Source organism: Erythrolamprus reginae, chromosome 7 (assembly GCF_031021105.1).
Source record: "Erythrolamprus reginae isolate rEryReg1 chromosome 7, rEryReg1.hap1, whole genome shotgun sequence".
Classification (NCBI taxonomy): Eukaryota; Metazoa; Chordata; class Lepidosauria; order Squamata; family Dipsadidae; genus Erythrolamprus; species Erythrolamprus reginae.
In genome coordinates, this window is record NC_091956.1 from 84,949,700 (window position 1) to 84,967,647 (window position 17,948).

Below are 17,948 nucleotides of genomic sequence, written 5' to 3' on the forward strand. Positions count from 1 at the left end.
ATAGGAATCAATGTAAATGCAAATAATGTGTGCGATTGGGGAAACTATAGGGAGAGTGGAGGCTGTTTCCTCCCAGGAGATTCCTAGAGAGGCCCCACGGAAGCTTCTCCCCACCTTTTCCGGCCCTGTTTCCTCCCAGGAGATTCCTAGAGAGGCCCCACAGAGGCTTCTTCCTGCCTTTTCCAGTTACAGTTTCGGAGGCTTGGGTTTGTAGGTGGAAAATGGTTCTTGAGAAGAGGCAAAAAAATCTTGAACACCCAGTTGTTATCTAGAAAACTTCGTAAGTAGAGGCGTTCTTAGGTAGAGGTACCACTGTACTTGCTACATGAACCAACACTATCATGTTGTTGATATCCTCAATATAGGGGGGTGGGGGACCCCTGTCTATATTGTCCACTCGGTATGTGGAGCCCTAATTAGATCACAAAAATCCAAGAGAAAAAAAGCACACTGGACTGCAAATTGGATTAGCGATTCTTCTGGCACTAAGGAATATTTCTCTCCCGTATCAAGGAAACCAGGAAGTCTATCAAATGTGTATGTAAGTTTTAGCGTCAGCTTAAGCTCCCTACAAGAATCTGACCAACTAACAGTCAAGGGAAATCAGCAGAAATTAGGAATTCAAGGTAAGATGAACTTAGATCACTAATGGCGTGTTTGACTGTTGGCTCAGGCTGGTTATTAACCCTCAATTTCATTTTCACCCACTCATTTCTGACCCCCTTAACACAGCTTTTTTGGACCCTGTTCCCAGTAGGAAATGTGTTAGTTGCTGCACATGTAAGTAAGTGTGAGGCAGTGATGGGCCCCACACGGTACAAATGGGATCGGCGATCCGTTAAGACTTTTTAGTGGGCTCCAGTATTCAGTGCTTATGGGCAGAAGCAAAAAAAGGGCAAAAATTGCTGAAATCTCATCTGTGTGAGCATCCTAGCGCGAGATTTCACTTTGGGCGCTTATGCGCAGAAGCAAAAAAAGGGCAAAAATTGCTGAAATCTCATCTGTGTGAGCATCCTAGCGTAAGGTTTCACTTTGGGCGCTTATGCGCAGAAGCAAAAAAAGGGCAAAAATTGTGGAAATCTCATCCGTGTGAGCATCCTAGCGCGAGATTTCACTTTGGGCGCTCATGCGCAAAAGCAAAAAAAGGGCAAAAATTGCTGAAATCTCATTTGTGTGAGCATCCTCGCTCAAGATTTCACTTCGGGAGCTCGTGCGCAGAAGCAAAGTCTCGTGCAGGGGTGTGCGCAGACTTTTTGAACTCGGGAACCTGGTACCGATAGGAAAAGGTAAATGTAGCCCTTCACTTGTACGAGGTGATGGTTCAGGACAGATAAAAGGGAAAGCGATGTCATAAAAGCATCACTGATGTTGTCCACAACCAAGGAAGATCACAATATTACTACAGTGGTACCTCGACATACGCGTTTAATTCGTTCCAGACTCGAGCTCGTAAGTCGATCAACTCGTATCTCGAACGAAGGCCTTTAGACTTTGTTTTTCGCGCCGAGATAACCGGAAGCAAGGAGATTCTTGCGCCACCTAGTGGAAGCTCGGCTCGTATCCTGAATTTGAGCTCGGGTGTCGAACAGAAATTTCGCTCACGTCGCGGCTCGTAACTTGGAATACTCACATGTGGAGCAGCTCGTATCTAGAGGTACTACTGTACATGGGAGGAAGTTCTCTTCCCATAGAAAGTGCTGGAGACCTAGACAATTTAAGGTCTCCCTCTCAACCAAGGAAATTAACCGAGGAATTCAAGAGAAAGCAGTCAGAAGACTTAACTGGGCTGAAGAACAAGTGGGCAGCGTTTCCTGGCCATTTCACAGAGCTGACATAAAAAACATGTTTTGTGACTTATTTTGTCCTCAAATCAGTGTAAGGCAGCCCACTCCCAGAAAAGAGGAGCTCATCTTCTACCTAAGACTTTACTGGGGTTCTTCTCCAGGCGCAGGATGGCCGTTGCAAAAGGAAGCGTTAGGGTTACATAATATTTTGAGTCTTGGAAGAGAGGGAATTCGGGAAGAATCAGGTAGATCCTCATGGCTTCAACATCGGGCGGGGAGCTGGGCAGCTGAGGGATCAAGGAGCTTTCAAAGCTCTTCAAGATCTGAGGAAAAGAGGAAAGAAAATTAGGCATGGATTATAGCTCATCCATCTATCTATCTATCTATCTATCATCTATTTATCTCTCTCTCTCTCTCTCTCTACTATCTATCTGTCTGTCTGTCTGTCTATCTATCTATCTATCTATCATCTATCTATCTATCTATCTATCTATCTATCTGACTATCTATCTATCTATCTACTATCTATCTATCAATCATCTATCTATCTTTATCTATCTATCTATCTATCTATCTATCTACTATCTATCTATCATCTCATCTATCTATCTATCTATCTATCTATCTATCATCTATCTATCTATCTATCATCTATCTGTCTGTCTATCTATCTATCTATCTATCTATCATCTATCTATCATCTATCTATCATCTATCTATCTATCTATCTATCTATCTATCTATCTATCTATCCATCCATCTATCTATCTATCTATCATCTATCTGTCTGTCTATCTATCTATCTATCTATCTATCTATCATCTATCTATCTATCTATCTATCTATCTATCTATCTATCTATCTATCTGACTATCTATCTATCTATCTACTATCTATCTATCAATCATCTATCTATCTTTATCTATCTATCTATCTATCTATCTACTATCTATCTATCATCTCATCTATCTATCTATCTATCTATCTATCATCTATCTATCTATCTATCATCTATCTGTCTGTCTATCTATCTATCTATCTATCTATCTATCTATCTATCTATCTATCTATCATCTATCTATCATCTATCTATCTATCTATCTATCATCTATCTATCTATCTATCATCTATCTGTCTGTCTATCTATCTATCTACTATCTATCTATCATCTCATCTATCTATCTATCTATCTATCTATCTATCTATCTATCTATCTATCTATCTATCATCTATCTATCTATCTATCATCTATCTGTCTGTCTATCTATCTATCTATCTATCTATCATCTATCTATCATCTATCTATCTATCTATCTATCTATCTATCTATCTATCTATCCATCTATCTATCTATCTATCATCTATCTATCTATCTATCATCTATCTGTCTGTCTATCTATCTATCTATCTATCTATCTATCATCTCATCTATCTATCTATCTATCTATCTATCTATCTATCATCTATCTATCTATCTATCATCTATCTGTCTGTCTATCTATCTATCTATCTATCTATCATCTCATCTATCTATCTATCTATCTATCTATCTATCATCTATCTATCTATCTATCATCTATCTGTCTGTCTATCTATCTATCTATCTATCTATCATCTATCTATCATCTATCTATCATCTATCTATCTATCTATCTATCTATCTATCTATCTATCTATCCATCTATCTATCTATCTATCATCTATCTATCCACCTTGAGCTCTCTCTCCTTAAATACTCACGGAAGGAAGCAAACTACTTAACACTACTACCATATTACTAGAAGTTTCAGTACCTGGTCACGCAGTGTAGAATGCTGAGATGTCATTAGCTTATTAAACATCACTCTGGTGTAATTCAAGTCAATCCCTGGTATTTTGGGACTCGTTTTAAAATGTTCATCTATTCTAGAAAAGAATGTTAAGCACATTTATATCGTGTTTTCTTTGAAGCAGAGAATTTGGGCAGGCAACGCACTGAATGTAAACAATAGGCCTTTATTTTATCTTATAATCTATAAGTATGTACGACTCAAACTTCCCATACAGGTATCATTGACAGGAGCAGAAAGTAGTAAAAAAACCATTGATCAGGAACCAAATATGAAGGAATTTTCATTTTTCTCAGGATTATTCTATATTCCTACATTCTAATTAGTTTCCAATCGGCTACAATGGGTTTCAAATGTATAAAGTTCAACTCAAAGTATTTTGAATTCAGAGTATCTTTTCCATTCGTGGAACAGTCAATGGATTCAAAGCAGCTTGAATTTAAAATAGTTCACCTTTAATGAGGAGATATAATTTTATATTTTCTAAAATTTAGGAGTTTTCCCTTTTCTTTAGATTTGCTCAGTTTTGAAGGCAGAAACACCGTCCTCTCAACCAAAAACAAAATGTAGCTCTTGGCCCAGAGCCAATTGTGGTCACAAGAGCAATAAATGCACCAATAATTGATCCAACTAAGCTCCGATGATAGCTCTCTTCATGTCGGAATGGAACACATATAATTGCCACTTTCATCTCAGATATGCGGAGACCAGCAAAAGAATATGCAACATTACAAATAATATAACTGAACTGTATACAGTGATCCCTCGAGTTTCGCGATCTCGATCTTCACGAAACGCTATATCGCGATTTTAAAAAAAATATTAATTTAAAAAAAAACCACTTCCGCGTTTGGCTTTGGGAGTCAGCTGGGAAGCAGCGCGGCTGTTTTAAAAGGTCGCAGCCGGCCTGAGGGGCTTCCCAGAACCCCCCCCGACCCCCCAACCCGGGTTCGGGGGGGTGCTGGGAAGCCCCCCAGGCCGGCTGCGACATTTTAAAACAGCCGCGCCACTTCCCAGCTGAGTCCTGAAGCCAAACGCCAAAGGTGAACTTCCACGTTTGGCTTCAGGACTCAGCTGGGAAGCGGCGCGGCTGTTTTAAAAAGTCGCAGCCGGCCTGGGGGGCTTCCCAGCACCCCCCCGAACCCCCAACCTGGGTCTTCCCGGCTGCCCACGCAAAGGGGAAACCCTGGCTCCTCGCTGATGCCCGCCGCTCGCCCGCCCGCCAGCAAGAGGGGGAAGACCCAGGGAAGGTTCCTTCGGCCGCCCAGCAGCTGATCTGCTCGGTAGCGCAGCAGCAGCGAGCCGAATCGGGGTTTCCCCTTTGCGTGGGCGGCGGGGAACGCAAACTCCACCATCTACACATGTGCGGCCATAGAAAAAAAAGGGTGCGCATGCGCAGATGGTGTTTTTACTTCCGCAACCCTACATCGTGAAAAATCGATTATCGCGAGGGGTCTTGGAACGGAACCCTCGCGATAATAGAGGGATCACTGTATACCTGATGGGCTGTAGGTCTCCCCAAATTAGCGTCTACAACATTTTGCAGTGAAAGAGAATTTTCATAAGTTGTCAGTACCAAATACCAACCTCATGTTTCTTATTGGCGAGCTTGCAAGTAAACCATTGAGTTAGTTACTAGGAGCTGCAACAACAGCCGGTGTTCTCTTGACAGAAGAGGAGGAGGCTCCACTTAATCATATATTTTTACCAATTCCCTGCTAAAGCATGCAGATACAAAGAGCTAAACATAGCTTTCGGAGACATAAGTACTATTGCCATAACAACACAAGACAATAGAAATAAGTAGTTCCTGGAAGTCTGTGTCAACCCATCTGGATATATAGACTTCTAGCAACATGGCAATTCAGCCAACATCTTACTCACTGCTCCATCCTCTCTACCCATATACAGCGGTCCCTCGATTTTCGCGGGTTCGAACTTCACGGAAAGTCTATACCACGGTTTTTCAAAAATATTAATTAAAAAAATACTTTGCGGAGATTTTCCCCTATACCACGGTTTTTCCCGCCCGATGACGTCATATGTCATCGCCAAACTTTTGCCCACCTTTAATAAATATTTTTTTAAATCAACTTTAATAAATAAACATGGTGAGTAATAATGTAAATGAATGGGAAATTGAAATTTAGGGGTTTAAAGTGTTTAAGGGAAGGCTTGTGGTACTGTTCATAGCCAAAAATAGTGTATTTATTTCCGCAACTCTACTTTGCGGAAATTCGACTTTCGCGGGCGGTCTCGGAACGCATCCCGTGAAAATTGAGGGAACACTGTATTAGATATACCGTATTTTTCATACTATGACACATTCCCCCCCCCAAAAAAAGTAGGTGGAAATAGCAATAGCACTTAGACTTACTACAGTGAAGGGCTACCAAAATTTTTACTACCACACTGTGGACATGGCTTATGCAGGGTGCTCTGCATTTTCTTTCAACTTTCAATGCAAATGGGGTGAATAATAATAATAATAATAATAATAATAATAATAATAATAACAATAACAACAACAACAACAATATGCATCTTATAGTCCGGAGCGTCTTATAGCATGAAAAATACGGTGAAGTTATCACAAGAATCTTTTGCTTTTTTCCATAAACACAGCAACTACGTGACATCCATTTTTTTCCCTTTAAAAAAAATCCTGCCTCTTCTTTGTATCAGGAAGCTATAGAACCAGAATATTCTAACATCTACTGAAGAATATTTCTGAACAATGGACTCAAGAGAAGGGACAATGAACAAAAAATGAAAAGAAATCAAGTTATATAATATTATTTGAATGGACTAAAATTTAATATTGTTAGAAGTAAAAGGAAGGAATATAAAATAGCTATATTTGATCAGGGTTAATACTGATATGTGATGTTTGTAACACTTAGTTTCTCCTGACACCAGGGCTGGCCTGACAATATTTTTATAGATTTATTTATAGATTTAAAAAAATATATATGGGAATAAGAGATTATTTGCTACATTTTAATAAAAGATTATAAATTACTAAATAAATATATATTTGTTGCTGAAGGTGACAGTTACAGTTTTGGAGGCTCGGGTTTGTAAGTGGAAACTGGTTCTTGAGAAGAGGCAAAAAAATATTGAACACCCGGTTCTTATATAGAAACGTCCGTAAGTAGAGGCATTCTTAGGTAGAGGTACCATTGGACTTGTTATCATATTTATTTTAAAAATTACTATAAAAGGGGAAGCTATAAAACCAGTATCTTTTTTCCCTGAGTGAAATCTAGTCAGTCAGTCAGTCTGTCTTGTCTGTGATCCACATTTAGTGATTTATATCGAGTAAACATTTCAAAAGCTGCAACCAGAAATTAGCCAAATATTTTTCGCCCCTATTTTAAGCAACTTACTTCTTTTCAAGGAAACTTCCATTCCAGCAAGCTGGTGAAGATAAGATCTGCACAACCTCACTGCTTAGGGCAGGGAAAACGCAAGTAGGCAAAAGACAGGAAAATTAGTTAAAGCTTATATTGCTTAGGAATCACATATATTTTTTCACACACTGCCTTGATTTGCTTATCCATAGTTACCTGGGCTTAGCTGAAATTGCCTGTGTTTACACAATGTGCTACAAAATGCTATTCACAAACTCTAACAAACTGACTTCATATGACAAGATAAGCAAAGCTAATCAAATCAGATTATGGATTCATATACTAACTGAACCTAATTGTTATTCACCTTTTTTTCTCTCTCTCTGTAATCTGTTCAATTGCCTTTGATCTTAACACACTGACTTAAAATATACCACACACAACAAATCTAGAAATGGGTTCATTAGTTCAGCAGGGAAGAATTTGGTAAGAGGTTGAAAACATTTGGGTTAAAAATCTGATAAATAATCCTCTGGCTCAAAAAAAACCCTAAAACAAAACTTTATACCACATTATTAAAACATGTTAGAAGTTTTCTAGAACAGTTTCTGCCATTCTTCTAAATCAGTGGTTCTCAACCTGGGGGGTCAGGACCCCTTTGGGGCTGAACGACTGTTTCACAGGGGTCGCCTAAGACCATGGAAAAAGTCAAATTTCCCATGGTGTTAGGACAATTTTGTCAATATCTTTGTGTAAGTGAGGTCTCCAGAACTGGACACAGTATTATTCCAAATGGGGTCTCCCCAGCGCTCTATGCAGCGGGATCACTGTCTCCCTCTTCCTGCTTGTTGTACCTCTAGCTATGCAGCCAAGCATCCCACTTGGGTGCATAGCTAGATGGGACAAGGTCAGAGGTTTTATGGCTAGTAGAATTCGAGACTGAGCTATAAAGAACAATTTGGAATCACTCTACACTTTGCAAACATGTTGATGTTCCTGGTTGTAAAAAATTATAAAATAGCACACCCTCATTTGGTGGAGGGATTGAATGTATGTATGTGGTTGGGTGGCGGGATCACAATTCACCGTGCACTATTTTGTGTTTTGTGTTTTTATATTATGTTTATTTATTTTTTTAAATAGCATATGGCGTTGTTTCCCCCAACTAACCTCAGATTGTGCCCCCTTGTTCTTATGTTCACTTTCCTATTGAAAACACTTCCCTCCTGAACCTTATTTAACCCTTTAACATATTTAAATGTTTTGATCATGTCCCCCCTTTTCCTTCTGTCCTCCAGACTCTACAGATTGAGTTCATGAAGTCTTTCCTGATACGTTTTATGCTTAAGACCTTCCACCATTCTTGTAGCCCGTCTTTGGACCCCTTCAATTTTGTCCATACCTTTTTGTAGGTGAGGTCTCCAGAACTGGACACAGTGTTCCAAATGGGGTCTCACCAGCGCCCTATATAAGGGGATCACAATCTCCCTCTTCCTGCTGGTTATACCTCTAGCTATGCAGCCAAGCATCCTACTTGCTTTCCCTACCGCCTGACTGCACTGTTCACCCATTTTGAGACTGTCTGAAATCACTACCCCTAAATCCTTCTCTTCTGAAGTTTTTGCTAACACAGAACTGCCAATACAATACTCAGATTGAGGATTCCTTTTCCACAAGTGCATTATAATTTATGTGCTCGCTTCAGCAGCAGCACACATACTAAAATCGGAACGATACAAACCCATAATTTATGAAGCTGATTATCCTTTTGGATAATGAATTGGAGTAGATACTATACTTTTATATCTTTTCTTCTATTCTTCTCTTTATTTATATTATTACATATCTATTCTCTTCAGTGGGTATTTTGTATTGGACAAAATAAATAAATAAATAAATAAAAATAAAATATCCCATATATCTTCTCTTCTATCCCTATATCTTTCTTCTGTTCTCTCATTGATTATTTTATCCTATACTCTCCTATTCTTTCTCTAATTCTAATTCCTCAAAGGTGTCCTCTATTAGCTTTATTGTGTATTATTGTGTATTGGACAAAATAAATAAATAAATAAAAATAAAATATCCCATATATCTTCTCTTCTACCCTATATCTTTCTTCTAGTCTCTCTTTGATTATTTTATCCTATACTCTCTCTTCTGTTTTTTCTCTAATTCTATTTCCTCGAAGGTCTCCTCTATTACTTTCATTGTGTATTACAGTAGTCCCTCGCTATATCGCGCTTCACCTACTGCGGCTTCACTTCATCGCGGGTTTTCAAGAAATATTAATGAGAAAAATCATTCGCGGATCTTCGCTGGTTCGCGGGTTTCTGAGGAAGTCGATCGGCAGATTTAAACAGCCCGCGGAACTCGATCGGCAGGTTTTTCAAAAAAAATATATCTAAAATTTTGTAAGAGTGTGGGAAGGGTTTATAAACACTTAAAACAATGAAAACTTACCAAACAATTACAATATAAATACTTAAATAAGTACTATCAGTCGATAAATTCTCCATCGCGGATTTCACCTATCGCGGTCGGGTCTGGAACGTAACACCAGCGATAGGTGAGGGACTACTGTACTGTGTATTGGAATAAATAAATAAATAAATAAATAAATAAATATAAATAAAATATCCCATATATCTTCTCTTCTATCCCTATATCTTTCTTCTGTTCTCTCATTGATTATTTTATCCTATTTATTTATTTATTTATTATTTAGATTTGTATGCCGCCCCTCTCCGAGGACTCTCTCTTCTATTCTTTCTCTAATTCTATTTCCTCGAAGGTGTCCTCTATTACTTTCATTGTGTATTATTGTGTATTGGACAAAATAAATAAATAAATAAAATAAATAAATAGTATCAGGCCTGTCAAACTGGCGGCCTGCAGGGCTGGTTGCGAAACCACCCCGGCTCCGCAAAGGCAAAAAAGAAGAAGAAAAGTTGCGATACATCATGGGACGCGATCGAGTTTGAAGCCCATGGATTGATTGATCCAACCAGCCCAGAAAAGAAGCTACCCCAAGAAAGCCAGAGATCGCGTCATTGCCCACCATCACAATAATCCTTTATAAATTGAACGGAAGTGGACTTACTTCATTGAATTAGAGTTATTTTTTTCAGAAAGCTTTTGCCTCCAAATGTCTATTGTGTTGTCATTAATCAAACAGGTGTGGTCATTGTGATTTACGCTCCGGAAATCATCGGCCGGTAGAGAATTCTGTAAGAAGGTGCAGATAGAAACATAGAAACATAGAAGACTGACGGCAGAAAAAGACCTCAGGGTCCATCTAGTCTGCCCTTATACTATTTCCTGTATTTTATCTTAGGATGGATCTATGTTTATCCCAGGCATGTTTAAATTCAGTTACTGTGGATTTACCAACCACGTCTGCTGGAAGTTTGTTCCAAGCATCTACTACTCTTTCAGTCAAATAATATTTTCTCATGTTGCTTTTGATCTTTCCCCCAACTAACTTCAGATTGTGTCCCCTTGTTCTTGTGTTCACTTTCCTATTAAAAACACTTCCCTCCTGGACCTTATTTAACCCTTTAACATATTTAAATGTTTTGATCATGTCCCCCCTTTTCCTTCTGTCCTCCAGACTATACAGATGGAGTTCATGAAGTCTTTCCTGATACGTTTTATGCTTAAGACCTTCCACCATTCTTGTAGCCCCTCTTTGGACCCGGTCAATTTTGTCAATATTCAGATCATGCAGAATGCGGCTTTGTGCAAAGAACCCAAATGGCGGTGTCTGGGCAGGTGGGCGGAGCCTCACGCTCCCCCCGCGACCGGCTCTCCGATGACGGACAGGCACGAGCTAACCGGGACCATTTCACCCCTGGTAATTTGATACAGTTAGAGGAGGCTGAAATATATTTTGTTGCCTCCTCTTTGAAGATTAGGAATAATTTTAAAACTATTAGAGATGGACCCATTTAGTCCAAAACTAGAGCAGCAAAATTTTAAGAGAGGGGAGCTTGTATATTTATGGCAGGGGTTGCATGAGCTTCAGCCCACACTGGAAAGGGCGCATGGCCTTTAGACACAATTCACAATTTCCCTCCCCGTATCTATAAAAGATGGAGTGCAAATCTGTCAAGTTTTACGTTACCTCTTTTCCTGAGCAAATTGCAAATGATTGGTCTCCTCCAGAGAATATATGTTTAACAGTATAATACGGGCAGGCATCTGTGGAAGAAGATTGACAAAAATTAGTTTAAAACCATCAGACATCATAAACATCCCCTCTGTCTTTCTTTTGGAAACCAAAATCCATACAGCCTGAAGGGTTGGGGATGGGATCTATAGGCTGTTGTGGTTAGCTCTGGCCCAGCTCCTGCCCCAAGGACTGTGGATGTGGGGGAGACATCCACATGCTGCAGGCCTGTTTTGCCCCCGGTGGAATCTGCTGATGAAGGCTCCTCTGACCAAGAAGACATGAGTGACAGGGAGGAGGAGAGTGGGGCAGACAGCTCAGAAGGAGATGAATTAAGCTGCAATAGCGGGAGTATACTGTTGTGCCATATAAGTGCCGTCGTTTGTGTGTGTGGGTGCCATACTGACAGGTACCGTACCGTAATCAGTGTACCGTACGGCACACTTTCTTTGGGGGGGGTCAGCTTTTCTGTCTGTGAATTTGTCTTATTTGAGAAATATAAGGCATCCCCCGAAAATAAGACGTTGCACAACTTTTGGAGCAAAAATTAATATAAGACACTGTCTTATTTTGGGGAAAACACGGTAATCACAAGAGGCGTGCTACAGTAAAAGGCCGTTTGTCTTTGGAGCTACGGTACCTGTCAGCATGGCACCCACCCACACAAACGACGGCACTTATATGGCACAACAGTATACTCCCGCTATTGCAGCTTCCGGCCACCAGAGGAGCTACAGTCTACCCACTGTAGTGGAGACTGTAATGGCGGTGAGACAGCAGCAGATTGTGTCTGCTGTACTGGACGGTACAAAGCGATGGAAGGGGCCAGCAGGGGACGCCACATTATTAACAAACAAACAAAACAAGTGACCATTCTTGTCCCTTACCTGCTCTACCAGAGATCTGTTCATCGTAAGCTGCCCAATGGCCTTTGACCGGAGATGGACATTTTAGACTGCAAATGCGTCCAGTTCCCAGCTGGCCTTTAGTTCCACAGCCAAATGCATAGATCATTCCTGAAGAAGGCACAAAGGCTAGAGTGTGCTGTCTGGAAATATCAAAATAACCAAACCGTTGGTAAAGCGGTCTTTTTCAACAACCAATTATATTCCCGAATATGAAAGAGACAACTCTATTTTTCTTGTCCCTGACCATTCATTCCTTTCATAGGCACCAAACGCATCGCGCCATGTTGCCGTCGCACGACATTTTGTGACTTTTTCAATTTATTTTTTATTTATTTATTTATTATATTTGTATGCCGCCCCTCTCCGTAGACTCGGAGCGGCTCACAACAAGAAACAATACAAATCCAATACTTAAAAAACACTTTAAAACCCTTAATATAAAAGACAATCATGCATCTCATACAGACCATACACAAAGCGGGAAGGGTCCAGGGGAATCAATTTCCCCATGCCTGACGATAGAGGTGGGTTTTGAGGAGTTTACGAAAGGCAAGGAGGGTGGGGGCAGTCCTGGTCTCAGGGGGGAGTTGATTCCAGAGGGCCGGGGCTGCCACAGAGAAGGCTCTTCCCCTGGGTCCCGCCAGACGACATTGTTTTGTTGACGGGACCTGGAGAAGGCCAACTCTGTGGGACCTAACCGGTCGCTGGGATTTGTGCGGCAGAAGGCGGTCCCGGAGATATTCTGGTAATTTTAAATTAAACATTTATTTTTGGCCAAAAATCCTATTACAAATGGGTCTGATTTTTGGGCTGCGAAGGTGAGATTTATAATCTCTGCCCAATAGCAGATTAATGCAAATATCTAAGTCTGCAATTTCTCCCGATGTAGCTAAATGCCCCAATTTCCCACTCCAAATTTATTGGGAATAAAAGATTATAGGGATCATACAAGGGGACAGTTTTTGGACACCAAACATATAATAAGGAACATGCAACATTGCTGATATAACTCTCCTGAGAGTTCACTTTCCACTAAATTTTATTTTCCATTTGCATAATAATGATGATAATAATAATAATAAATCAATATAACACAGCAAACAAGATCACCATACTATTATTATTATTATTATTATTATTATTATTATTATTATTATTATTATTATTATGTCAGTACAACACAGCAAACGAGATCACTATGCTGGATTTCGTATTTCATCACCAGTCGGGCGTTTCCCAAGCACCTAGGACTGCGTGATGTAGCGGCGAATTATGTTTGCCGATCCCAGTAAAGTGGCCTTTTGCAATTGACAGATGGAGATTTTGTCAATTCTGATGGTTTTCAAATGTCCGCTGAGGTCCTTTGGCCCTGCGCCCAGCGTGCCAAGGACCACTGGGACCACTTTCAGGGGCTTATGCCAGAGTCATTGCAGCTCGATTTTTAGATCTTCGTATTTCACTAATTTCTCTAGCTGCTTCTCCTCAATTCTGCTGTCTCCTGGGATTGCGATGTCGATGATCCATACTTTCTTTTTCTCCACAATCAGGATGTCTGGTGTGTTATGCTTCAGAATTCGGTCAGTCTGAAGTCGGAAGTCCCACAGTAGTTTTGCTTGCTCATTTTCGACCACTTTTTTGGGCTTATGATCCCACCAGTTCTTTGCCACTGGTAAATGGCAGTTCCGGCACAAGTTCCAGTGGATTATTATTATTATTATTATTATTATTATTATTATTCCCTCTCCGAGGACTCGGAGTGGCTCAAGCAAGGCTGACAATCTTTGGCCTTGTGAAAGATCTGCCCAAGAGGCCACTCACCTACCACAAGCGATCTGGGAGACTTCACTGCCCATCAGCTCCAAAACTCTTCTAGGGTTGACTTCGTCATTCAAGGAATCATGACCAAGTTGCCCACATGAACCTGCACCAAAGGTAAACACTCCTCCACTCTGTCACAAAGATTGCAAGAATGTTAGAATTGCCATGAACTGGGAAAAGAGCCCACGTTAACAAGGTCAACCAGTGAATGGGCACAGCAACTAAGTCTAAACACATCTAAGTCTGTGCAGAGAATCGAAACTGAGAAGCTTAAGGCTGGGCGTGGCTCAGCCCACTCTGTATTCTCTGTGCTTGTCTGCTCTGCTGAAATGAAACGAACTCTCCTGCTGGTGTTTACTTGTAACTACATTGAAGAAGAACTCTGCTAATGGTATTGTAAATTCATCTGTTACTATGTTTATAAAGAGGTTAATGAATTCAGATGAATCAGTTATCTGTGTTTGCTTCTGGTTTTGAGTTTTATGCAACAACTCTGAAAAAGAACATTTTCACTTGGAATCAAGCATCCCTTGATCCCCAATAAATTCCTTGTTCAAAGCCCTTCATCCAACAGTTCCTATAGAAACCCCAACGATTTTGTATGCAAACTTTTGGGGGTAATTTTTAATTGGCTACCGTATGCAAGAATATCCTTCCAGCCCTCAAGTACCAGCCAATTTATGATCAATTGTAGTCCTGCCTTAGCCAGCATTTAAAATACGTTCTCCTACCTTTGTCAGAACAGCAGTGTGGTCACTTCCGCAGCTGATGTAGACAACTTGTTGAGTCCTTAAAAGTTTCACGTGACAAGGAGATTCCCGATCTGCATTTTAAAAAAAATATCAAAGGCTATAATACTGCTTACAAAAATGAAAACAAGCTGCTTCAGAAATAACCAATAACCAATTAAAATAAATGATCAACCCTGTTATACTCTTCTCAATTATGTATATTCTCTCTCTCTCTCTCCCTCCCTCCATCCATCCATCAGTTCTCCCACGCTTGACAACAGAGGTGGATTTTAAGGAGTTTACGAAAGGCAAGGAGGGTGGGGGCAGTTCTAATCTCTGGAGGGAGCTGATTCCACAGAGTCGGAGCCGCCACAGAGAAGGCTCTTCCTTCTTGACAGTTTGCTTTGAATAAAGGATTTTGGGTAAGGAGAGTGGCAATGGCCAAGCCAGTGATGGCCTACTATCGGAAAGGTAGCGATTTTCAAAATTTGTGTGCAGTTGAGTTCCGCCAATGTGCGTGCGCATGGCCCCGCACAAGATTTCACTTCTGCGCATGCACAGCAAGCAAAATCTTGTGTGAAGATAGAAACATAGAAACATAGAAGACTGACGGCAGAAAAAGACCTCACGGTCCATCTAGTCTGCCCTTATACTATTTTCTGTATTTTATCTTAGGATGGATATATGTTTATCCCAGGCAGGTTTAAATTCAGTTACTGTGGATTTACCAACCACGTCTGCTGGGAGTTCGTTCCAAGGATCTACTACTCTTTCAGTCAAATAATATTTCCTCACGTTGCTTTTGATCTTTCCCCCAACTAACTTCAGATGCCCTCGCAAGTGAGATTTCAGCAATTTTCAGCCAAATCTCCTCAAAAATCTCCCTTTTCCTTTCCATGTCTGTGGCCATTCAGAGGGAAGCTTCGGCTGACAGAAGCAGCACCAAGAAATCTCTGAGGAAAACAAACTGAGGAAAAATTGAGTTGGAGATCTCCGCGACATCTGGATAAAAAACCATCTTTTACGGATGCTCGCCACAAGTACCTTTGTCGTCACTCAAACCCAGCTGTCCGGAGGTGTTTTTCCCCCAGCCAAACACAGCTCCTGAGAGGGACAAAGCAAAGCTGTGCGCTCCGCCGGCCGCCACCTGAGACAGAGGGATCCCATCGAGCGACCTGACACGCTGTGGGGTGTCCTGCGAGGGGAATTCTTTACCGAGACCGAGCTGTCCGTGGTTGTTCTGTCCCCATGCAAAGAACTGTCCATCTGGAAGGGGAGGAAGAAATAAAACCCAGGGCTGAGAAAACGGACAATACTTTTTCACGTACCAGTAAAAAAAAGGTAGCCCTCGACTTACAACCGTTCCATTTAGTGACCGTTCAAAGTTACAACCGCAGTGAAAAAAGGTGACTTATGGCTTATTTTTCACCCTTAATGATCTTTATAGCTTTTCTGTTGGGGCCAGATTTATTATAGTGGTACCCCTACTTAAGAACGCCTCTTCTTGTTCATTTGTTCCAAGCATCTACTACTCTTTCAGTCAAATAATAATTTCTCATGTTGCTTCTGGTCTTTCCCCCAACTAACCTCAGATTGTGTCCCCTTGTTCTTGTGTTCACTTTCCTATTAAAAACACTTCCCTCCTGGACCTTATTGAACCCTTTCACATATTTAAATGTTTCGATCATGTCCCCCCTTTTCCTTCTGTCCTCCAGACTCTACAGATGGAGTTCATGAAGTCTTTCCTGATACGTTTTATGCTTAAGACCTTCCACCATTCTTGTAGCCCGTCTTTGGACCTGTTCAATTTTGTCTAGATATCTTCAAGTGGCCAAGGTTGGGAAACACTGCATTAAAGCATGTTAAGTTCTTAAAAATGTAAGCCACCTTTTTTTATGTGCCAAATTTGTTACCTTGAGCAAACGTTTATCTCTCCAATCTTGGAATTTGCTCCCAGTTTTATGCTTAAGACCTTCCACCATTTTTGTAGCCCGTCTTTGGACCCGTTCAATTTTGTCAATATCTTTTTGTAGGCGAGGTCTCCAGAACTGAACACAGTATTATTCCAAATGTGATCTCACCAGCGTTTTATATAGTGGGATCATAATCTCCCTCTTCCTGCTTGTTATACCTCTAGCTATGCAGCCAAGCATCCTACTTGCTTTCCCTACCGCCCGACCACACTGTTCACCCATTTTGAGACTGTCAGAAATCACTACCCCTAAATCCTCCTCTTCTGAAGTTTTTGCTAACACAGAACTGCCAATGCAATACTCAGATGGAGGATTCCTTTTCCCCAAGTGCATTATTTTACATTTGGAAACATTAAACTACATTTGGAAACACTACAAGAAAAAGAAGTGAGGATCATCCTCTTTTTGAAACTTTTTCCAGAACTGTTAACTAGCATTGAGTACAAACTTATTTAACTGGAAGATTAATTTCGTGGTAGAGCCCTGGTAATAAAAGTTGAATTATATTATATGATACAATGATCATACCAGCTGCTAGAGCGAGACAATGCCAGTTACCGCACGAGACCTGTAGAATCATCTCCTGGTTCAGCTTTTTTATTAACCTAAGAAAACAAAACAAATTGGACACTTTAACCAAGTTGCAGAGGTGTAATACAGTAGTACCTCCAGATACGAGTTTAATTCGTTCCAGAACGGAGCTCGTATGTCGATCAGCTCGTATCTGGAACAAATGGCTTTAGACTTTGTTTTCTCCCCCCGACATAACCAGAAGCAAGGATTCTTGCGCCACCTAGTGGAAGCTCGGCTCGCATCCCGAATTTGAGCTCGGGTCTGGAACAGAAATTTCGCTCCCGTCGTGGCTCGTAACTTGGAATACTCGCATGTGGAGCAGCTCATATCTAGAGGTACCACTGTATAATTTACCTAGTCTTCATCATTATCGCCTCTATTACAGAGATTGTAACAGTGAGACTACTTAGACAATATTATAATAGTCATAAAAATAGGACGCAGTGTCTCAATGGCTAAGATGCTGAGCTGACTGATCAGAAGGTCGGCAGTTCAGTGGTTCGAATCCCTACTGCCATGTAACGGAGTGAGCTCCTGTTACTTGTCCCAGCTTCTGCCAACCTAGCAGTTCGAAAGCATGTAAAAAATGCAAGTAGAAAAATAAGGAACCACTTTGGTGGGAAGGTAACAGCGCTCCATGCGCCTTTAGCGTTTAGTCATGCCGACCACATGACCACGGAGAAGTGTTTGGACAGTGCTGGTTCTTCGGCTTACAAACGGAGATGAGTACCGCCCCCTAGAGACGGAAACAACTAGCACCCTGTTCAGGGGAACCTTTGCATAAAATATTATTGGCTTGAATTTTAAA

General features: G+C 40.8%; 1 protein-coding gene across 4 annotated transcripts in view; it reads right to left on the bottom strand.

The window, feature by feature from the left end:
• HERC3 (HECT and RLD domain containing E3 ubiquitin protein ligase 3) overlaps positions 1 to 17,948 on the bottom strand; it is a 45,002-nt gene that overhangs the window by 21,403 nt on the left and 5,651 nt on the right. For 2 of the 4 annotated variants that reach the window (XM_070758012.1, XM_070758014.1), the window contains exons 4-13: positions 17,096 to 17,172; positions 15,639 to 15,860; positions 14,595 to 14,686; positions 13,864 to 13,994; positions 12,025 to 12,185; positions 11,093 to 11,169; positions 10,070 to 10,194; positions 7,003 to 7,062; positions 3,578 to 3,689; positions 1,918 to 2,107 (exon numbers count right to left, since the gene is read on the bottom strand). In XM_070758012.1, the coding sequence (XP_070614113.1) occupies positions 1,918 to 2,107; positions 3,578 to 3,689; positions 7,003 to 7,062; positions 10,070 to 10,194; positions 11,093 to 11,169; positions 12,025 to 12,185; positions 13,864 to 13,994; positions 14,595 to 14,686; positions 15,639 to 15,860; positions 17,096 to 17,172 (1,247 nt within the window). Of the gene's footprint in view, positions 1 to 1,917; positions 2,108 to 3,577; positions 3,690 to 5,255; positions 5,332 to 7,002; positions 7,063 to 10,069; positions 10,195 to 11,092; positions 11,170 to 12,024; positions 12,186 to 13,863; positions 13,995 to 14,594; positions 14,687 to 15,638; positions 15,861 to 17,095; positions 17,173 to 17,948 lie in introns of those variants that run through there. The other 2 variants (XM_070758013.1, XM_070758015.1) reach the window with 2 other exon arrangements.